Source organism: Triturus cristatus, chromosome 7, assembly GCF_964204655.1.
Source record: "Triturus cristatus chromosome 7, aTriCri1.1, whole genome shotgun sequence".
NCBI classification, from domain to species: domain Eukaryota; kingdom Metazoa; phylum Chordata; class Amphibia; order Caudata; family Salamandridae; genus Triturus; species Triturus cristatus.
Genome location: NC_140590.1, coordinates 661,466,206 through 661,490,493, shown reverse-complemented (window position 1 = coordinate 661,490,493; position 24,288 = coordinate 661,466,206). Strand labels below are relative to the sequence as shown.

The following is a 24,288-nucleotide window of genomic DNA, read 5'->3' as shown; positions in this document are numbered from 1 at the left end:
GATTTGTGTAAGAAATTGGGTTACTGGTTGACTGGGATGTGAGCCCTGGATAAGTAGCACCCACAGTCCTTGTGAGGGTGAGGCACATGCAAATACCAAATGAACCTATGCCCAACTTCGAGGTAGCATGGCACAGAGCAGTTAGGCTTAACATAGAGGAAATGTGGAAAGTATTTGTGGCACACCTTAAATATTGCTAAAGTAAAAAGCACTAAACAAAAAGGATCCCATGCCAAGTTAGGAAAATAGAGTAACTTTCAATAAATAAAACAAGACCTAAATGACAAAAATCCAATTGGTAGGACCAGTGATATACAGTTTTAACAATTTCAGTGAAAATAGTGGCAAAAAGCACAAAGCGCCAACTGTGAATATCTGGTCAATCGGGACTGGGAAAAAGTCATAAGTTCAGGCTGACCCCAGTAGAGTGCGGGGCGACTACAGGGATCCAGTTAGTCTCGCTGAACAAAGTACCTTAAATCCTGCATTGCAGAGCATTGCAGGGGCCTGTGTCAAAGATGCGTCACACAGCAGAGGTGTTGCATCTGTTCTGTGATGCGATGAGGTGGCAGTGTGAGGTACTGCATAACCATTGGGAATTCTGTCAACAAGAGAGATTGTGCGGTGAAGTCCGGCATCATGGTGGCATTGAGCAGTTGAGCCAATGTGTCAGTTTTGAGGTGCTACGAGGCTGCGATGCAGAGTCCATCATCATCATGATGACTGCCATCAACGAGAATGTGAGGTCCTGCACTGAGGGTGCATCATGCAGTGATGGTTCTGAGCTGGATGCAGGCTGCGCTGTCGATGAGGGTCTTTGCTACAGGGAACGATGCATATAACAGCAGAGATGCTTTTGCCCTGCTCTGGGTTGCGCTGCACATCAGAGGAGATGGGTTGGAGCCGCTAGGTCCATAGAATCTGGCAGATCACATCAAGACCACTTGCAAGGGTCAAGGACTGGGTGGCACCACTTGACAGGGTAGACTCACAGATGGCAGAGTCGAGGTGCTAGGTTCATGGTTTCTGGAGCCTTCTGTCCCTGAGGTTCAAGTCAGGAGGCCAGCCAACTAACTTTTGGGCTCTCTCTTGTGGTCCATGGTTCAACAGATACAGGTCCAGTCCTTTTCACCCAGGCAAGAGTGCAGCAGGCCTTCAGACCAGCAGCCCAATAGAGTGGCAGTCCTTTCAGCAGCACAGCTGTCTTGTATCTGCAGGTCTAGAAGTGTACTGGAGAGGTGGTGTCTGAGGTCCAATATGCATACCCAGTTCTGCCTTTGAAGTGGGGGTAGCTTGTAGTGCCTTTCTTTGAAGTGTGAATGTGCCCTGCCTGCCCTGCCGTGGCCCCAGATTAACTGCAGGGGATATGCAACACTTTGTGTGAAGGCAGGACACAGACTTTTTAAGTGTTGGTAGGGCTGGGTCCAGCACCTCTCTCCCATCCTGCCAGTGATGGCCCAACCAGGCACACCTAAGCTCCCAATTGTATGTGACTGTCTAGAAGGAATACATAAAGCCCACCTGTCAACAACACTCAGTCTTGTGAACCAAAGATAGGCTACAAGCATTATATGCAGTTAGCATTCTGCCCCCTCAAATTGTAACTATAGCAGCTGAACTTCTGGGTAGCTGGAGAGGCAGTTTGTCTTTTATGTCTCATCCCCTCTGATATTTTTACCTTCAGTTGCAGGATTTTCCTTCGCAGAACTCTCAATCTTACTCTTGGGTTTGAAATGTAGTTTAAAGGCTTGTGTACATAAAGTATCACGGTTCACAGAGGTATAAACTTCAGATATTATTTTTTGTAATTCCCATTTACTGTCTTGAACAGAAACTGCTGTAAGCCTCTGGCGAGAGCGAGAGCTGACACTTCTCTAAGATTCTTGCCTAGGATGACTGAGAAGACTTTAGAGAAATGTCCACTTTCATACGCTGGTCCAGAGCTTGTGCAGCCTAGTGCTCATTTTGTACTTGCACTGATACTTCAAGGGAGAACCACTGATGAATGTGTGCAATGCATGTTAGTGTTGGTACATGCAAGCATATTTCTCCAGGCTTTACACTCCTCTTCAGGTGGAATCAATCAAAGGGGAAGACAAATAGCCAGATATCTATACTTGTCTTGTGGTCTTGTATGAGGTGGACCCCTTTCAAATGGTTTGTTTTGCAAGCAATCCAGTAGGGAATTTGATGGTGTTTATTGTCTGTGGACTGATTGCCTGTACCACAACCTGTCCCTGTTCGGTAAGTACTACTAGTGCTTGTCTAGCATTCATGGTTCGTACTACATATCATATGAGTTTCCTGTATAAGGAGACTGTATAATTTAAGTTCCCTAGTACATCAGCAAATTGTAGGTTCTCTGAATGTAGAAATGGTGTATATACAGTAATACTGGCCATGTAATCCCTTCATTACTCATGGGACACAATCTAACATTTCTGTATGTGTGTGTTGTAGCTCTCCAGCAAACCAATTTTGATATTCTTGGTAAGTCAAAGGGATTTCCAGATAATGATATGCCCTAATGTGGGTACTGCGGGTGTATATGCATGCAGCTGCCTAAGGCAGCCTCTACAGTTTAAACTCCACCCATGAGTAAAATGTTTCAAATGCATATGCTGCATGCAAAGCTATTACAAATGAAACTCCTACATCCACTCCCCTCCATTGGGGGACACCTCTATTTTTGAGATTTTGTGTAACTAGCATGTTGATAATTTACTACTATCAGGCCAGAAGCTACCATTTTAACTGAACAGATTCAATAAAACATGAGATTCAAAACCTAGAAAACAACAGTTGGGAAATAACCTTTTAAGAGTCAAGCTTGACATACCCTCAGTAAATAAGCGCTCCCATAATTTGTCTGCAGAAGGTAAACATGATTACAATGGACATCTTCATATATTTGTAATGAAGACTCTTTTGTCCAGGTCTACAAAGTTTGGATTCTCAACACACGAGTACAGGGACTTAGGGCCAGATGTACGAAAAATGTTAGCAGGCACAAACAGGTTAGTGACACATTTGGCCATGCTAAAATTGTCATGGCCATGTACCAACACAATTTTGCGAGTCACAAATGAATTGAGACTCGCAAAAAATTGTTTAGAGACTCGCTATTTGGAAGGGGCGTTTACTTCTGAATAGCGAGTCTCAACCCCATGTACTAATGTTTTGCGTCCGCAATTGTGGTCGCAAAACACTTGCAATTACCACCTACTTCAAGTAGGTGGTAATGCATTCGCAAATGGACCCCTTCCCCTTTGCGAATGCATGCAAAATTACTTTTTAAGGGCAGGCAGTGGTCCCATGGACTGCCTGCCCTTAAAAAATGAAATGAAAACGTTTCATTTTTTTTTCTAAATGCATCCCGTTTTCCTTTAAGGAAAACAGACTGCATTTTAAAAAAAAATGCTTTGTTTAAAAGCAGTCCCAGACATGGTGGTCTGCTGAGCCCAGCAGGTCACCATTCCTGGGAGGGCCTGTCATTCCATTGGGAATTGCAAACAGTGTTAAACACACTGTTGTACATTTGATTTTGCGCCTCGCAATTTGTGACTCGCAATTTGCGACAAATTGCGAGGTGCAAAACAAAATGGTCATACATCTGGCCCTTAGTTCAGTGCCCCATTGCTGAGCAGGGAAGTCCAGGTTACTGTAGCCCCATACAAAGCAGTGAGCATTCATGCTGGTGTATGTCCATGCTTTTCAGGTCACTAAAAAGTCCATTGAGGACTTCAGGGATGCTGTGGTAATTGAAACCCTATTTTGTTTCATAGACTATCACACTCAAGTATTACACTAAGAAAGGACACTAACTATTTATGTGTTTTATTTCAACAGATTCATCCTGTCACTCAGTACATGAGTAATACCCACAGAGTATAATTAAAGCAGTACTTACGCTTGTTGCTAGCAGCAAAAATAACATGAACAGTTCTAACATGTTTTGAATGCTCCTAGCAGCCCACCACCCCTAAGGCGCTCCATTATGAGAGTATAAAATACTTCACTTGCCTCCAGAGTTTCTTGGGGCTCAGTGCACTGCATACCTGTTCAGCTGTGGTTATCAAACTTCAGTTAGGAGAGAGCTGTCCCTTAAAAGAAAAACACATGATCAGCTGGCTCAACTTCTCCTAAAACTGGATTGACTCTTGCCATAAGAGTGGATATTCTGGAAGTCTGGCAGACCTGTTGTGATAACCTGGTGTCTCAAATTCAGTGGTTAATTCAATGGGTTTATATAAGGTGGTTAACTCACAAAAAAGAGGGGTAGGAGGATCAAGTCCCACTTCGACCTCCTTCAACAACTATGAAACCACTACATAGTCGAGGGACTGTGTTCATATAGAATGATGAAAGTCAAAAAGCTGGGGGAATCACACAAGGGTGTTAAAACTGCCCTCACACACAGAGATCTGTGTCATGCTTCATCATAGGGCTGCTAACACACCTCCACGCAGACCAACGCTGGAGGTGGAGCAATAGGTAGGGGGAAGACAATACAACACAAAAGTGGCAAGTAATGTGGGGATCAGAAGTGAAAAATGAGTGCAGAAATTGTGATTTAAAACTAGCTCCAGTGTGTCCCTCTAATAGTTTTAATATTGGGTACCCTGTCCAGAATATAAAATGGTCATACCTGGACCAGTGGATGGTGGTTTGGCAAACCAGTTATGAGTTACCAGCCCCTCCACTCCGCAAGAGATGGCGACATGTTTCAGCCGGCAAAATCCAATCGCCCGGCTTTCTTCAGGACTTCACAACTGAATGACCCCTAAAAAAAGTTACTAACCCTACCTCCTTATGTTCACGGATCGAGGGTAAACAACCTTGTTGAGTAACTTACTCTGAGCACTTAAGGTAGAGCGCCTTGCTCTCCAAACTGGAAGCAAGTTCATATAAAACTTGAACTGGCGGGGGAGCGAGGGCACCTCCCTATAGTCACACTTTCTACAAGATGAGCCGCGTCCTCTCATTGTGTCTCTCCCTGCGCCGTGTAGGCTATATAAGGTGGACCACTGATATTTAGTTTACGTTGACTAATTTCATGGGGACTTTCCAATAATCAGAGATGTGAATGGTCTAAACCAGCAGGATGAAGATACGTCAACTTGAACTACATGTTTACCATACACATCTACTGTCAATCCCAGAAACGTAAATAGTGTTTAGCCTGTGGCAAACCTGTCTCACCTGATGTTTCAACAAAGTCATTGCTTAGATAAAATGACACTTTTACAAGTTCTGTGAAAGATAATGGCATGCTGAATATGGACCCGGCAGACAGGTTAACGTAATGGTCTGAGTTTAGCATCCACAACTTGTTCATGGGTTAGCTTTCCTCTCACTGGATATGGTGCCAGTATGTCTATCGCTTGTAACAGAGTGAGCACTTTTGAAGTAAATTAAGTTTTCCTATGTGCCAGCTGCAATCTGACCAGTGACGATTCCTATTTGAGCATAGTCATTGGGGGAACATGCCATTTCTAATGTCAGATATGTTCCACTTTTAAATATTATGCTACAATTTTATAATCACATTGCACTTAGGAGGTGCCTTATTTAGTCATTAGAATCAGGTGTTCCTACATGTGAAAGGGGTGATTATGACAGGGTGCAATCTGTTAATATCAGGCTATGCAGGGCAGGCCTGAATGCTATGTTTCCAGTGTCACTGAATGGCACAATAAGTGCTGCAGTCTACAGGTGGCACTGAACTTACTGTGCCAGGGGTGTATTTCCACATCATGTAATATGACTTTATAGGAAAACTAAATGCAGCAATCAAGGTTAAGTCAATTTTGATGTTTAACAGGGGAACATAGGTGCTTTTTGCCTGTTTAGCTGGGTTGAAATGTACAAAGTTCTAATGCCAGCAAAACAGATAGGGAAGACATTTTCTTACATTTACCTTAAGGGAATATCCTGAAAATGTCACAGACTCATCCCCAGGCACACAATGATACATTATCTCATCCTCACTTGTGATAAAACATTAGCCATTGGGTTTACATCTTTGTCAGTAATTATATCATCTGAAAAAATTGGTACAGTAAGTCATCTCTATGTCCCCGGCATCTGTGAGAAAAAGTACCCTTTAGAGTGGTCAATCACATTTTGTTGCTGAATTTGCTGCTGGCTTTTAAACTTTGCACACTGGGGCACTGCTGTCCAGTGCCCAGTGTATGTCCTCTGATCCGGAAAAACCTTTGAAATTGTTTAGTGTCTGACTAATTTAACCTTCTTAAAAGGGCATACTATATGGTGTAGATAATGCACCTATGGCATAGTTAATTCAAATATCACCTGTGACCTGCCGTACCTATTGTGCCACCCATTAGCGTGACAAGGAAACTATATCTTCAGTCCTACCATTTTAGCCTGACTACTACAGTGTAACCTCTTGAAATAGTCCTGTTAGACAGGAAAAAGCCTCCCTCTTAAATATTGCTGAGTCACCCCTAAGTAATCCCACAAGGAATCTTATTTAAAAGTGGGACCTGCAGAAAGTTAATATTACAATGTCCCTTAAGCGACTAGGCCCTAAAAGCTATTTTCATGGTGACAAGCCTATCTGTCCTATGTAGAGTACAGATTTAAATACTAATACTGAATCTTGAGGACGGGACCAGCATTAAAAAGACATAAACCACTATTTTAACAACTATTATAATCCAATTCAATGGTAGCTGGATTATTAATAAATATTAAGGAAACATAACCTTTATAAAGTTACCCTTTAGCTGCCTGAACTGTCAGGCGGCTAATTAGCATTAGCCTCTGCCGACCTGTAGCTGACAGGCTCACTTGAGGTCTCCGCAGGGATGAGAGGCAGGAGATTGACGAAAGGATCCCAACTTCCCTCTACCACCGGCCTGCCCAACACAGTCAAAGTAGCACAGGTGAATAGGGGGAAGAGGGGAGACAAAGGGAGGAAGAAGATAGAGGCAGGTCCGGCACAAGTCCCACACCACCGTAGCGTCACTGGGATCCAGAGGAATTCCTGTAGACAGAAGGCTGAATCAATAATTGACTACACTAAGTGCAACAATGTATATAGCTGTGGTTCTTCATAACATTCTACCTGATAATCTCCCCTCTTCCACTTGTGTCCACAAAACATACAGGGCGTAACCAGATATGATACTTCCTAAACACAGACAAAAATAACAATTAATTAATGCTTTCACTGATTCAGGGGTATACAGTCATGTGATGGCGTAATTGAGCAGTTTACCTCAGACCTATGAGGAACACGGATGTAAGGCAGCCAAAATAAGAAAAGAATGAAGAAGTGGGTTGTTAACAGCACAACCCAATGTAAAAGCGAAAACCAAAATATGTAGCCGCCTAGTCTGTAGAGCCAAACTGAGAGCAATAAGAGTAAGTGAGATTTCCTGCTAGCTTGAATGCTCTGAAACTACAGCTATGCTCCTTGCCTTAATATAATTAAGTTGTGGAGATTCACTCTACTGTTAATAATGCCAACAATGTGCGTGCACACCTACAAAGGTGAAGATCATAAGGAAAATTCAGATACCCAATGCGCAACCCAGAATGTGCCCCTACATAGCAAACAGAAGACCAGCCTCTTGGGAAGCCACTGGTACTAGCGCTAGCACGTTACCGCACAAACAATGAGAACTCGGAGGCAGGGGCCAAGCAGAGCAGAGACGAGCCAAGGAAGATTCCCAAACTGCCAACAGGAATGACGATTGCAGGAAGGCGAGGAGACACAGCAGTTCTCCAGGCGCGACGGCTTCAGTGGACGCGATGCGCCAGCACTGGAAACGGAGACCCGGAAGTAGCAGAGGTGACCCCGACGAGCAAGGTCTGGGGAAAAACAACTAGAACGCGAAGCGCCAGCGCTTCGCTGACGTCTCGTTTTATGCAGGCAGAGACTCCGCCCCCACCTCTCTGCCAGCCACTGCGCCAGACCGGACACAACCATGACAGTATATCCCCCCTATAAGACCCCCCACTGGTTTGGGTTTCCAGGGGTATTTACGATGGAACAACCTCACCAAACGGGGCGCATGCACATGACCCACTGGTTCCCAAGTCCGATCTGTGGGCCCATACCCTTTCCAATGGATGAGGTATTGGAGTTTACCTCAAACTCTTCGAGAGTCTACAATGGCCCTACCTCGTACTCCTCTTCCTTATCAGCTTCAAAAGGAACCGGTTGGACTGGCAACAGGTTTCAATAAGGATACATGGAATACCGGGTGTAACTTCAGTGTGTCAGGGAGTTCTAATCTCATGGCCACTGAATTGATGACTTCCACATTGCTATAGGGACCTATATATCGCGGTTTGAACTTGCAAACACCTTTGATCTGTAAATGGCGTGGTGATAACCAAACCTTATCCCCCACAACATATTCAGGGCTTGGGCGGCGATGAGCATCTGCACTCTCCTTATATGCCACTTTGGCCTTTTCAAGGTTTTCTATTGCTGCCTTTTGTGCCTCTTGGATTTGCGTGATAAACTCTTTAGCTGCTGGGACTGGTGCAAAAGATGCAGAGTGAGAAGGCAGGAACCTGGGATGGAAACCATAAGAAACAAAGAAAGGGGAATACCCTATGGAGGAGTGTACACTGTTGTTAATGGAGAATTCTGCTGCCCATAAATACCTATCCCAATCTACTGGTGTTTGTAACAACTGACATCATAGATATTGTTCTAAGCACTGGTTGATTCTTTCTGTCTGTCCATCCGTTTGGGGATGATGTCCTGAAGAAAAACGCATATCTATGTGCAAGAGTTTACCCACTCCCTTCCACAAGTTAGACACGAATTGGGGCCCCCGATCAGAAACCAAAACGTTGGGCAATCCATGTAACCTAACCACATGCTGCACAAATAACCATGCTAACTCTTGTGAAGTGGGAAGCGCTTTCAGAGGGGTGAAGTGGGTCATTTTAGTCAACATGTCTACTACCACCCAAACTACTGTATGTCCTTTGGCTGTTTTAGGAAGTTCCGTAACAAAGTCCATTGAAACAGTATGCCAAGGGCTGGGAGGAGTAGGCATGGGGAGTAGGAGCCCAACCGGGGCTTGAGGAGAGCTTTTACCCTGTGCACATACATGGCATTTTTGGACATAGAACTTAACATCAGCCAACAGAGAGGGCCACCAGAAATAACAACGTACTAGGTCCGCTGTCTTTCTATAACCAGGATGACCCACAAGTACATGAGCATGACACCACCTCAAGACTTGTTCCTGTAACTCAGGGGTAGGTATCACGAGATTGCCTTGTATGTATAAGAGGTCGTTGATTCTGTTCCCTTGATGTTTCTTTTCCCAACTCTTGAGCTCCTCTGTGTCTTGTACCTCTCTTACTTTCTGCAGAAAGTCTTTTTATAGAGTTAGTGCCCCTAATATGCATTCAGGGGCAATAATAGGGGGTGGATCTGATACTTGCTCGTCAGCCCCATAACCCAATCGGGATAATGCATCAGCTTTCCCATGTTTTCTACCAGGCTGAAATTGGATTACAAAGTCATATTCACTAAAAAGTGAAGTCCATCGTAATTGTCTTGTGGACAAGGCTCTTGTGGATTTCAGAAATAACAGGTTCCTATGGTCAGTTAAAACAGTGACTTTATGTAAGGCTCCCAATAGATACTGTCTCCACTTCTCGAATGCTCTTTAAATGGCCAGTAATTCTCGGTCCCCAACTGAGTAGTTTTGTTCAGTGGTGTTAAGTTTATGAAAGAAAAAGGCGACAGGATGTAAACACCCAGTGGAAGTGTCTGTTTGAGAAAGGACGCCTCCAATTGCCATCTGGGATGCATCAGTTTCAACCGTAAAAGGACAGGATGGATCCGGATGTCTTAGGACGGGAGCCTGCGTGAAGGCTCGATTTATGATTTCAAAAGCAGATTCCGCTTCAGGGGACCACAAGAACTCTACGTTTTTCTTAAGCAATCTAGTAATAGGGGATGCCAACTCAGAAAAATTGTTGATAAATCGCCTGTAGAAATTGGCAAACCCCAAGAAGCTTTGTACATCTTTCACGGTTTTGGGGGATGGCCATTGTGTAATTGCCTCTACCTTCTGTGGATCCATGCTGACCCCTGTAGGTGTTAAAACAAACCCCAAAAAGGCTACTCTGGTCGTATAAAACTCACATTTATCGAGTTTGACATACAGATGGTTGTCTCTTAGTCTTTGCAGCACTGACTTCACATGACTTTTGTGTTCCTCCATTGAGGAGGAATATACTAGGATGTCATCTATGTATGCGATGGCATAGACGTCCAACATGTCTCTCAACACCTCATTGATAAAGTATTGAAAGGCTGCAGGAGAGTTGATATCAATGGGTATAGGTTTTTTATGGTGTTGTTATTCAGTATGCAATAGTCAATGCAACATCTGAGACCTCCCTCCCGTTTAGGGATAAAAAAAAGAGGAGAATACGCCGGGGACCTGGAAGGACGAATAAATCCTATGCATAACATTTCATCCAAATATTCTCGTAAGTACAGGTTTTCTTTTTCAGTAAGTACATATATGCGACTGAAAGGAATCTGGGCCCCAGGTATCAGATCTATCCTACAATCAAAAGGACGATATGGCGGAAGAGTCGTGGCCTTTTGTTTATCAAACACATCCGCCCAGAATAAATAACAAGAGGGGAGTTTAGGTTCGGACGGTATACAGGATCCCAGCAAAGGGGCTACAACTTTTACTTGTTCTAAACAATGTGTAACGCAGAAGTCTGAAGAAAACCTAATCGTTCTACGGCTCCAATCTATAGTTGGATTGTACTGCGATAACCAAGAAACCCCCAACACAGCAGGAAACTGTGGGGATTTATTCAGATCAAAACTGACTTTCTCAGTATGTATCTCTTCAATGCACATGGACAAGGGAATGGTAGCATGAGTAACCGGTCCAGATTTAATGGCACTCCCATCTATGGTTTTCACTTCCTCTATGATAGCCTTTGCTTCAGTCGGAATACCATTCTTAGTGGCCCACTGGATGTCCATAAAATTGCCTGTAGCACTGGAATCAACCATTGCTCGGACTTTGATATGCTGACCTTCCCACTCTAACCTTGTGTCTACATGAAAATGAGAACACATTGTACGTGAATTTTCCATGACTACGGGTTGGGAGACTATTAAACCTGAGCTGCCTGAAAGTCTTGTCCCCTTAGATCTGTCTGGAACGGTCTCTAACACTGAGAATCTCAGCTGTGCCATGGAATGTTTGCTATTGATCCATTGCAGCACCAGTGATGAGTTAGCGTTTCTAACTCTGATCAGGTTTTTATGCTCAGTTATGCAGACCTTCACTTTCCTCTCTGTTTTGCCCACATAGAGAAGCCCACATGGGTACTTGATTACATACATAACCCTCTGGGAGTTGAAGTTTGCAGAATGTTTTAAGCAAATGTGTCTCCCAGACAGAGGATGCAAGATGGTCTTGCCCATGATGACATTGTTGCAATGAATAAAGTTTTGACATTTCCCCATGCCTCTATGTTTGTCATCCTTGGTTTGTTTTGGAGAGGACAAAAGCTCCCTCAGATTACTGGTTCTTGTGTAAACAAATAGGGGTTGGCTTGGGTTGATGCTGGAAAAGACCTTTGGAATGAGGTTCCGATTGTAACAACTCCCATCTATGCAAGATAATCCGTTTAATCAGTGTAGACAGAGTCGAAACATTTGAAACAAACACATCCAGTTTTGCAGACTCTTTGCTTTGTCTCTGTAAAGGTTTTGCTCTCTCCATGGAGGACACATCAGCCATAGGGTTGTGTTCAATAATACAGGTGAGCCTAGCCTCAAGAACTGCTCTTTAAAAAAATACAGTTGTGGCATTGGTCTCTTCATCAAGTGTGATGCGTTTTGCTCGTGTGAACCATGAAAAAGGCAGATGGCGCTTCACTGATGGCGGATGAAAACTATTGAACAGAAGCATGTTATAGCGGTCTGTTGGCTTCCTAAAAGCCTATGTCCTTATGTCTAAGGCTGTAAGGACAATCTCCACATCCAAGAGTCCTCTGGGCAATAAGGTGTCAAGATATTTTATCCATAATGTCTAACTTTGGGACAAGAATTGCCATCTTGGATTTGCCGTGACATATTCATTTTGGTCCTGTTTGCAGTAAAACAACAGGAACCATTGCAAAAATGGGTAGGTCAGGGCCTACCTCTTGCTCGCCACTGTGCCAAAAATAAAGAGAGCGAGAAGTGGCAGGCGCTCTTTCTCCTATAATGCGGCTCGGCTGTGGAATGCACTTCCCCCCCACAGACGTCAGGAATTCAACCATCTGCCTTTTCGAAAATTACTTAAAACCTGACTTTTTTCAAAGTCACTGTCCAGTAAAGGTATTTTCTTGGTCCACATCTGCAAATAGTGCTGGGAGGCCTTAGGGAAGCTATGCGCTCTAAAAATGTTTCTTTCATTTCATTCTATTTCATTTCATTCAGGGCCTGGAAGCCTCTATTTCACTGGTCAGAGAGGAACTAAGAGTGTCTTAGGGTGTCCTCCACCCACAGACCGGTGAATGCTACAAAGCTTGACCCTCAACACCCTTCCACATAACACTGCTGGACTTGAAATCCAAGGACAGAAAGATAGCCAAGACTCATGAGTCTGATCCACTGGGTGCAAAAGTTATCCGACCAGCAGTTCCACAGCATCATATTCAATTTCAGGTTGTCCTGAATAGAGAAGAGTTTTGACATTGATGCTTAGAAACATTTTCAGACTTCTCTAATTCCAGGCCCCAGTGGAGCCAATTAATTTGATGTATTCGATCCACGCTCCATCGCGGCTGACCTCAAATTGTGCTTTGGTTACCATTTACCATGAACATTGACTATGACTGGCATGTTGTACTTTTTGGCTATATTTTCACTTAATTGTTTTAAACTTCACCTTTCTGGTTTCTCTGGTAGGATTTTTGGTAACCATTGCTTATTACGTTTTTCTCTGTTTTTATAAATTGGAGTTGTGTTTTCAACTTGTTCGCTGCTTTGGTACATCTAAAAGCTTTACACATTTTTGTTAAGTTAAGCCTGTCGGCTTTGTGCCATATCTATCAGGGATTGAAATGTCTACCTGGGCCTAACAGGATAATGAATTTATTATTTGTGCAGGATATCGACCTAACAGGCTTAGGGTCTTCTCTCAACTTTTTGTCTACCTCCTCCATTTGTTTGACCACGTTTTTACTAGTATCAGGACTCTTTACCACCGCTAACCAGTGCTTGAGTTCTTGTGCTCTCTCCCTTAAACATTGAAACATTGGCTTATCCCCAATTGGCATATTTAGTTTACTTATGAGTCCCTAGTAAAGTTCACCACATGTGCCCAGGGCCTGTAAATTAAATTCTACTTATGGACCTGCAGCACTGATTGAGCCACCCACTTAAGTAGTACTTAAACCATGGCTCAGTTCTGTCATTGTAGAGCCTGTGTGTGCAGTTTTGCCCTGCCATGCTAACTTGGCAAAATACGTATTCCCTATCACAGGAGTGACGATAGAACCTTGGGACCGGACTAACGTTCAATATGGCCTAACCTCCTTCCCCTCACCATCACACCACTGTTTGATAATCCATATTTCACTCCGGGAGTGGGCTCCGGGGCATTTGCGAGATGGCGGCTAACCAGCTGCTGCTCTATGGGACTTATGCTTTACGAGGAGGGAGTCATCCCCTTTACACAACTAAGCTCAGACTGTGCCCTCCCAGAAATCAAATGCCTCCACTATATGCAGCTCTGTCATTGGTTTTTACACCCGAACAATAGACCTACCACGCAGAAACACCTTACCCCCTATGAGCAATGGTTGATCACTAAATCTTCAGATGGGCGATTCATATCTGAACTGTATTCATTCCTGATTCACCGTAATAGACATATGTATAAAGCCTTCCAAAATTGGTGGGAAACGGACCTAGGCAGTCAGTTCAGTGATAAACAAAGGGAAGAGATATATTACAGGGCCAGACATGCGACCTGCCGTGCAGCACTCACAGAGATACTCACCAAAGTGGTCACATACTGGTACTACACTGTCTGTCTACATAAGGATAACCCGACTTGGGGTGTGAAATGCAGGAGAGACTGTGGGGCACAGGGGACTTTGGTACACCTAATCTGGGATTGCCCAAAGCTGCTTCCCTACTGGACACAGGGACTTGATGACGTAGATTTTTACCTAGGTTCCCCTCATATGTCATACTGGGCTTACCCAACCCACTCACGTATCCACTTAATTCCAGGTGGGGAAACAGGTAGGTTTATCTCTGGGAGCAGCTATACAGAATGCCCTTTCACAATGGGGAGCGCCAAGAATACCCACTCACCTGAGATGGTTGCACTGGTTGTGGCAAATTCTATGCATGGAAAAGATCTCCTTTATACTTGCAACCAGGGTGCCTCCTTTGGAGTACTGTGGCGACCTTATCTGTCTCTGCTTTCACAAGACTTCTGAGAATTAACATGCTCTAAATAGCTTTGCCTCCTGTGTTTGTCAGAGACAGACCTGAAAATCTGACTAGGTTAAATGTCGACTGTGTATTGTCGTAGTTGCCCTATATTTTGCACAAGATAAGGAATGAGTGAGATTGGGTGGGGGGAGGGTTTGGGGTTTGGAGCGGGGATTTTTCTATTTAGACACCTGAATGCCTAGAATCGTAAGATGCTATGAGTGGCTTTGTGATGTATCGATGTCGGTACTAATGCTTTTGGGCACTCTCTGAAATCTCAATAACAAAAAAAGAAATAAACTATTAAATCACAACGTATGGTGAATTTGCGTTTTGAATTGTAATCCTAAAATGGCACTTTTAGAAATTTGGCATTTTCTGACTTTAGCCATTTGGTGCCTGCTGCCTGCTGCCTCTCTCTGATAAATTGTCTAGTGTGGTTGACAGCTGGGCTTTGTGTATTTCCTCCAGACAGCCAAACACAATGGGAGCACAATGTGTGAGGAGGAGGGGAGGGAGGAGCTGGGCACAGCTTCACTTACACCTGAATAAGCTGTGTCCTAACCCCACACAAAGGGCTGCCTAATACCTGTAGAGAGTCTGGAGACAGAACAGGAATGTGCAGGACCTCTTTTCACTTCAAAGGTCAGTATTCAAAATCTCCCCCACTTCAAAGGCCCAACTGGGTATAAGTACTGGACTTCTGATACCACCAGCTCAGTACAGTTCTGGAGACACTGCCAGGAAGAACTTTGGTGCTGCTGAAAGGCTGCCACTTTGCTGCTTTGCTGGAATCCTGCCTTGCTGTGTTGTCCTGCTGCTTGCTATACCCCTGCCTAGGTGAGATGAACTTGACCTGCATCACTTGACCACAGACTGACTCGTAGGGCCAGCTGTCTGGCCTCCTGATCTGAAGTCACAGGGAAATAAAAGACTTCCAACCACCCTGCTCCTGGACTCTGCCATCTGTGAATCTGCCCTGCCAAGTGGTGCCACCCCAGTCCTGGATCCTTGGAAAGGGGGCCTAAGGTGTTTGCTGTGGTGGAACTGATGCATCCTCTGCTGCGAGAGCAGAACCTGAGCATCACCTCTGCTGCGTGGATCAGAATCTGCACACCGCCACTACTGCGTGAGTTGGAACAGATGCAACAGACTTGCATCCCCGCATCTTGGGACCAGTGCATTGCCTTCTGAATCAGCACTGCGTGCCACTTTTCCCGGCGCCGATTCCTCACATCCCTCATCGACATTCACCTCGATGATGATGCTACAGCTTTGTATCGCAGCCTCTGCGCTCATCGGAACCAACACATTACCTCAGCTGCGCAACGCATTCCTGACACCGTCCTTTACATCACAAGCACCTTCGATGGGATTCTTTATGACTACAGCAACAGGACATCCCACCTTAGCCTTGCCACATCTTGGAACCTATGCATCTTCTCAGCTGTTCAATGCATCTGTGTTTTGGATCCACGCAATGCACTGTATCCATGATTTAGGGTACTTTAGTTCAGCAAGCCTAACTGGATCCCTGTAGCTGGCCTGTACTCTATCGTGGGCAGCCTGAACTTTTGACTTTGTCCCAGTTTAGCACAACCAGATACCCCTGTTTGGAGCTTCTTGCTTCTAAGCGCTAATTTACAGTTTAATATTTAAAAATTCATAAATGAATTTCTACAGATTGGATTTTTGTCGTTTTGGTCTTGTTTTTCAGATCTATTTTTCTAACCTGGTGTGGAATATTTTGTGTGGGGTTTTCACTGCTTTATTGTTTGAAATGTTATATAAATTATTTACACCTTGCCTCTATGTCAAGCCCGACTGCTCTGTGCTAAGCTACCAGAGGGTGACCACAGTTTAATTTAGGGTTATCCTGACACTTGCCCTGACCAGGATTGTGGTTGCTGCTTGACCAGGGCATATACTCCAGTCAACCAACAACCCAATCGCTAACAGAGGACACCAATCCACCCCAACTAATTAGCCACTTTCTCAGAGCATCTTACCATAGTGGATCCTATGCCAAGTCTTTCAGCTTCTTAATTGACCAGTAGATAACAATGGTAACACCACACTTTTTCAAGGATGGTCTGAGTTGCCTCATTCCAACTCAGACCATCCGTTCCCCTCTCTGATCTCAGAAATACTATGCAAGGGTTTATCACACCTGAATAGCATTGCACTACTAGCTTTACTCACAAATGGCTCTAGCTCCTTTCTAAGCTATTTTCCATGCTGCAACATGACTTGTAAAATGTGCTTGAACAATCTGAACAGATTCATCCTATTATCAAAGACCCGCAGATGTTTTTCCCTAAAGCCAGAACACACTTCAAAATAGCCACACTATCCAAAAAACCCTACTGCCACCAACTTGAAAGATAAAGTCCATCTCACTGGAGAAAAAGGAAACTCCAGAACGAAATCCCCAAAATTTGATCCTAACATGCTGTCTCTTGTTACCCTTTGCTACATTAACTCTTGTTGTATTTCTTGATCCACATGAAGTGCTGTGGTGCCCATGTGTCTAGGGTAACATTATATAAACACTTTAATCAAACAGTAAATAAATAGTATGATTGCTAGTAATTATTCACTTATGAATGATTTCGGCTGCAATCACTACAGAAAGTCATTATACAATGGCTACTTAGTTAACAGTTGTAAATCAGTAAATCACTACCAAGCACCATCAATTTGGATAAAGAAAATCGGTTTCCCTGCTCACACACATAGGAATTGTGTCAAGAGGCAATCTTTAAATGCAAGGTTAATGCCAATTAATGTTTTCTTTCTGCACCAATACTTAAAAAAGAGTAAAACCATCAAAAAGACTTACCGGCCCATCATAGAAACAATTATAGCAAAGTAGGTTCAACATCAGCATTACCACCACATTCATTGAAAGCTGAGCTTGTCTGCTAGCTTGAGTATAGGCATTAAATCGGTATAGCCTCTGTCATATGACATGTATGTACACAAAACAGCATATAAAGGTTTGTCTTGTTATTTAGCTAGCAAAACCTCTTCAACATTAATGATGTTTAGAGATGAAGGGACTGCATTGATGCTGTCATTTCTTTAAAAAAACCTGAATACAATTGTTGAAAATAAATAATAAAATAATAAAAAAAGAGATGAAGGGGATACTCTAACCAGTGTACTCAGATCGACTGCAGATGTCATGAACTATGAAATGGTGATTGCTTTTATGAATACATTGATGTATGCGCTCCCTCTAGGGAAGAAGAGAGCATGAAGGCTGTATAGAAAGAGGAATATACCAGAGAAAACTGTTCAGATAATAAACAGGACTGTCTTTTTCCACACCAGGGTCAGAAATTGATGACTTTGTTAACTCCGTCAAGAGTCAGAATATAATGGTGGATGTTACTAGCGGAAACAACTCCGATCAAGATGTACCATATAATCTTGTGCTGATGGTGTCTCGTGAGGAAAAGGTACATTTTCAATTATTCTGTGATAATAAATATATTGTTGGGACCTCAGTGATTAACAGATGCTGAATGTTCGAGCTACAAATAATGGATTTGATCAGAAATGTGAATGTCAATTCACCATTCAGATGTTACCTGCCATTATCAGTTCTTCCTGCCCCACAACATACCTGAAAGTGAATGTTGAAGAGTGCACAACCACAGAAGCTATGATCCAAACTTACCCCACCTGCACTGTATTCAGTCCCTATTGCATCTAAAGCTATTATCAGCTTGACATAGGAAATTAAAGAATCCTGCCATACTAATTGAAGAGGCCCAACAGCAGTTGTCATCTGCAATTAAGGACCATGTTTTACACAAAGCCTACTAATTTTGATGCAGCATACTGAAGTGATAAAAATCCTTACTGGACTCCTCCTTCCTTCTCCTGAGGGCAGCTATTGATTTGCGGGTGGAATCTGTGCATATTGAAAGTGACAAGAAAATATACATATTTTATATATGACAATCAAGTGTTGACTTTTGGTGTTAGGCCTCCATTTTATAAGCATCCACAATTTTCACTGGACTGTAGTCTATTGGCAAAGCTGCCAACTTTAGAATGTACCCTTTCAGCAAGCCCTGGTATTAAACTTTAAATTCTGTGATTATGAGCAAATCACTTACAGCCTCATGCATCAAGCCAATATCCAGTCGGTAAAATACCGATTCGCTAATAGCTCCCGGTATTGAGTCAAAAATACCCAATCCCAATGCATCAACCCAAAAGCAAAAATCGCTATTTAAGGAATCCTTAAATAGCGATTCCTTAAATAGCGATAGCATTTAAGGAATCCCAAATTGAGATTCCTTAATTTAAGGAATCTCAATTTGGGATTCCTTAAATGCAATGCATGATAGTTAAAAAATTAGCGAATTCGCTAATAGGGGGAGCAAATTACCATGAAGATGAACTGCATGGTAATTTGCTAAAAGTTTGAAAAATGCACTTTTGTGCATTTTTCAAAGTTTCATGTTGCGCACACACATGCCCTTAGAGCATGTGTGTGTGCAACATATGTGCACATATCAATTTCAGGGGTGCAATAGGGTGTCATTTTGACACCCTTGCACCCTTGAAATTGCATGAGCAATTTGCGAGAACCTACTGGTACTCGCTATTTGCTCATGCAATCTCCGATTCATTCCTATGGGACTGGAGGCCCATAGGAATTATTGGGATGGCATTCCATAATTGCTACTCGCAATTTGCTAGTAGCAATTAAGGAAAGTTAAGGAATCGCTATTTGAATAGCGATTCCTACATGCATAGCCTTTTGCTGTTCCTTATTAGCGAATCCTTATTTTTCGCTAATAAGGAATCGCAAATGCCAATGTTGATGCATATGCCCCTTAGGGTCTAATTACAAGTTGCGAGGAACTCTGTGCAGAGATTCTGGAGGGCTGACATTTCGAAAACTGACTGGAATTTCCATACAGATTTGCTGCATTATACCACTCACAATAAGGAACCACTGTGCGGACCCAGAAAACAAGGTAGAATTATGCACCGAATTGCTGAATCCAGGGAACTACATGTGCTCTGATGAAGTGATAAAAGTCTGGAAGAACTCATGTACCTAGGTAGTAATGGGGGCCCTTAGGATGGGGAAAAGTATAGAGACTATAAGCTTGGTTGAGGGTTGCAATGCAGCACATTACAAAGGTGAGTTTCCTGGACAGATTTTCCAAAGCTAATTGGGTCCTCAGTGACTCTGTGGTTAACATTTAAAATACAAAGCAAACACAAGGAGATGATGGACGGAGTGCTGAAACTTTTCAGACACTCCCCCCACCCAGTCACAGATCTTTGTTTAAATCCCACATTGTTCTTTAGATCACTTCGCCACCCAAGTTCAGACCCAGCCATAAGCAAATTAGTCTTGACCCTGTTCCTCGTGGGAATACTGAACTGCCAGGATCCTGAAAGCCAGGTCCTCCCTCGACCGGAAACAAGCATCCTAGGACCGGTTTCGGGGCAAAACCCCTCACTAGCCAGGCTAGCTTGAATCCAGTGGCAAAGTGAGCAATGGACCCACGTATGGTCATACCCTGCCAACTAAGGGAGAACAAAGCAAACACAAGGAGATGATGGATGGTCACTGAAACTTTTCAGACACTCAGTCCCAGTCATAGATCTGGGTTGAATCCAAGATAATTATTTAGCAAACCCCAGTTCAGACTAAGCCATATGCAATCAGTGTTGAGCGTGTTCCTCATGGGAACAGTCCAGCCTGAACTGACTACCGAGGTCTTCCCTGGACTAGAAACAAGCATCCTGGAACCGGTTTCAGGGTAGCACCCCTCATCAGCTAGGCTAGCTTGAATCCAGTGGCAAAGTGAGGAAGAGACCTACGTCCGGGCATACCCTACCAACTTAGGGCAAATAAAGCAAACACAAGCAGATGATGGACACAACGCTAAAACGTTTCAGACACTCACGCCCAGTCACAGATCTGGTTTGAGTCCAGAATCATTCTTTAGCTCACTTTGCCACCACAGTTCAGACCCAGCAGTATGCAAATCAGTCTTGACACTCTTCCTCATGGGAACAGTCCAGCCCGAACTGGCATGCAAGGTCTGCCCTGTCCCAGAAACAAGCATCCTGGGACTGGTTTTGGGGTAACACCCCTCATCGCCCAGCTAGCTTGAATCCAGTGTCAAAGTGAGCAAGGGACCCAAGTCTGGGCATACCCTGCAAACTTAGGGTGAACGAAGCAAACACAAGGAGAAGATGGACTGAGCTATGAAACTTTTCAGACACTCACCCCCAGTGACAGATGTGGTTTGAATACAACATGGTTCTTTAGCTCAATTTGCCACCACTGTTCAGACCGAGCCATATGCAAATCAGTCTAGAGCCTGTTCCTCATAGGAACAGTCCAGCCTAAACTGCCTACCTAGGTCTTCCCTGGACTGGACACAAGCATCCTGGGACTGGTTTCGGGTTAACACCCCTCATCAACCAGGCTCGCTTGAATCCAGTGGTTAAAGTGAGCAAGGGACCCATGTCTGGGCATACTCTGCCAACTCTGGGCAAACACAGCAAACACATTGAGATGATGGATGGAGTGCTAAAACATTTCAGACACTCACCCCCAGTCACAGATCTGGGTTGAATCCAACATTGCTGTTTAGCTCACTTCACCCCCCAGTCCAGACCCAGCTATATGCAAATCATTCTTGAACCTATTCCTCATGAGAGCAGTCCAGTCTGAACTGGCAAGCCAAGTCTTCCCTGGACAGGAAACAAGCATCCTGGGACCGGTTTCGGGGTAACACCCCTCATAAGCCACCGTAGCTTGAATCCAGTGGCAAAGTGAGTAAGGGACCCACGTCTGGGCATACCCTGCCAACTTAGGGTGAACAAAGAAAAGGCAAGGAAATGATGGACAGAGCTCTGAAACATTTCAGACACTCACCACCAGCCACAGATCTGGGTTGAATCCAACATCGTTCTTTAGCTCACTTCGCCACCCCAGTTCAGACCAAGCCATATGAAATCAGTCTTGATCCTGTTCCTCATTGGAACAGTCCAGCCCAAACTGCCTACCCAGGTGTTCCCTGAACAGGAAACAAGCATCCTGGGACCGGGTTCAGGGTAACTACCCTCATAAGCCAGGGTAGCTTGAATCCAGTGGCAAAGTGAGTAAGGTACACACATCGGGGCATACCCTGCTAACTTAGGGCAAGAGAAGCAAACACAAGGAGATGATGGATGGAGTGCTGAGACTTTTCAGACACTCACCCCAGTCGCAGATCTGGGGTGAATCCAATATCGTTCTTTAGCTCACTTCGTCACCCCAGTTCAGACCCAGCCATATGCAAATCAGTCTTGACCCTGTTCCTCATGGAAACAGCCAAGCCTGAACTGCCAAGCCAGGTCTTCCCTGGACAGAAAACAAGCATCCTGGGACTGGTTTTTGGGTAACACCCCTCATCAGACAGAGTAGCTTGAACCCAGTGGCAGAGTGAGTAAGGGACCCACGTCTGGGCATGCCCTTCTAACTTAGGGCAAACAAAGCAAAGACAAGAAGATGATAGACGGAGCACTGAAACTTTTCAGACACTCACCCCCAGTCACAGATATGGGTTGAATCCAACATTGTTCTTTAACTCACTTTGCCACCCCAGTTCAGACCCAATAATATGCAAATCAGTCGGGACCCTGTTACTCATGGGAACATTCCAGCCTGAACTGCCAAGCCAAGCCTTCCCTGGACTGGAAACAAGCATCCTGGGACTGGTTTCAGGGTAGCATCCCTCATCAGCAGGCTGGCTTGAATACAGTGGCAGAGTGAGCAAGGGACCCACATCTGGGGATACTCTGCCAACTTAGGGTGAGTAAAGCAAACACAAGGAGATGATGGATGGAGCCCTGATACTTTTCAGACACTCGCCCCCAGTCACAGATCAAGGTTGAATCCATCATTGTTCTTTAGCACAGTTCGCCAGCCCAGTTTAGACCCAGCCATATGCAAATTAGTCTTGACCCTGTTCCTCATGGAAACAGTCCAACCCAAACTGGCATGCCAGGTCTTCTCTGGACCAGAAACAAGCGTCCTGGGACTGGTTTTGGGGTAACACCTCTCATTAGCCAGGCTAGCTTGAATCCAATGTCAAAGTGAGTGATGGACCCAAGTCCGGGTATACCCTGCAAACTTAGGGCAAACAAAGCAAAGATAAGGAGATGATGGACGGAGCACTGAAACCTTTCAGACACTCACTCCCAGTCACAGATCTGAGTTGAATCCAACATCATTCTTTAGCTCACTTCGCCACCCAGTTCAGACCTAGCCATATGCAAATCAGTCTTGACCCTGTTCCTCATGGAAACAGTCCAGCGGAACTGCCAAGCCAGGTCTTACCTGGGCTGGAAACAAGCATCCTGGGGCTGGTTTCAGTGTATCACCCCTCATCAACCAGGCTAGCTTGAATCCTGTGTCAAAGTGAGCAAGGGTACTAAGTCTGGGCATACCATGCAAACTTAAGGTAAACAAAGCAAACACAAGGAGATGATGGATGGAGTGCTGAAAATGTTCAGACGCTCACCTCCAGTCACATATCTTGGGTGAATACTAACCCTGGGCGTAATTTGCGAAGTAGCGCTACAAGTAGCTACGCGAAGTGCACTTCGCACTACGCGAGCTACGCGTAGCTTCGCAAACTGCGTAGTGCACTGTGCAAGATGCTGTTCGCACTGATTGCACAGTGCCAGATGCTTGTCCGCACTGTGCAATCAGTGCAAACAGCATCTTGCACAGTGCAAGCGGTCGTTTTCTGCCGCTCGAGTAGAAGTCTACTCGAGAGGCAGTTTTCTCAATGTGGACTGGTAGTTTCTCATCGCGAGCATATGTGACCACTCGCAATGAGAAACCTGACCTCCACGCGTTGAGAAGCTTGCCGGGAGGTTTATTTTCCACGCTCGCGATCGGCAACTTGATGTTGCTGATCGCGAACGAGGAAAAAGTCTTGCCAGGATGTCATTTTGCTTGCTCGCGGTCGCCAACTTGACGTTGAGGACCGCGAGCAAGCAAAACATGACCGCTGCACTACGCTACGCTATGCTACGCGTGTTTGCACTGTGCTACGTGCAATTTGCATAGTGCGAAGTAGCGCAAACTTCGCGAATGTAGCGTAGTGCTTTGCCCAGGCTTAGTGAATACAACATTGTTCTTTAGCTCACTTTGCCACCCCAGTACAGACCCACCCCTTTGCAAATCAGTCTTGACCATGTTCCTCATGGGAACAATCCAGCCTGAACTGCCAAGCCAGGTCTTCCCTGGGGCCAGTTTCGGGGTAACACCCCTCATCAGCCCGGGTAGCTTGAATCCAGTGGCAAAGTGAGTAAGGGACCCACGTCTGGGCATACCCTGCAAACTTAAGACGAACAAAGCAAACACAAGGAGATGAAGGACGAAGTGTTGAAACTTTTCAGACACTCACTCCCAGTCACAGATCTGGGTTGAGTCCAGCATCATTCTCTAGCTCACTTCGCCAACCCAGTTCATACCCAGCCATATGCAAATAAGTCTTGACCCTGTTCCTCATGGGAACAGTCCAGCCAGAACTTGCATAACAGGTCTTCTCTGGACCAGAAACTAGCATCCTGGGACTGGTTTGAGATATAGACAATTTTTGTCCGTTTTGGAGTGTGGGTCCTCTCAGAAAAAAGCAAGAGGTTGTTTGTTTTGAGAGATATATATGTATGGAGGTGTATATATATATCTATAAATTATTATATATGTTTGTTTAACTTTTTTAAATTAAGTTTATTTGTTATATTTGTTAAAATGTATATTAGATTTA

The 24,288-nt window shown here is 44.4% G+C and overlaps 1 protein-coding gene across 3 annotated transcripts in view; it reads left to right on the top strand.

The window, feature by feature from the left end:
* LOC146810314 (ATP-binding cassette sub-family A member 10-like) overlaps window positions 1–24,288 on the top strand; it is a 1,546,030-nt gene that overhangs the window by 1,007,216 nt on the left and 514,526 nt on the right. For all 3 annotated transcript variants that reach the window (XM_085617307.1, XM_085617308.1, XM_085617306.1), the window contains one exon: window positions 17,813–17,940. In XM_085617307.1, the coding sequence (XP_085473433.1) occupies window positions 17,813–17,940 (128 nt within the window). The remainder of the gene's footprint in view (window positions 1–17,812; window positions 17,941–24,288) is intronic.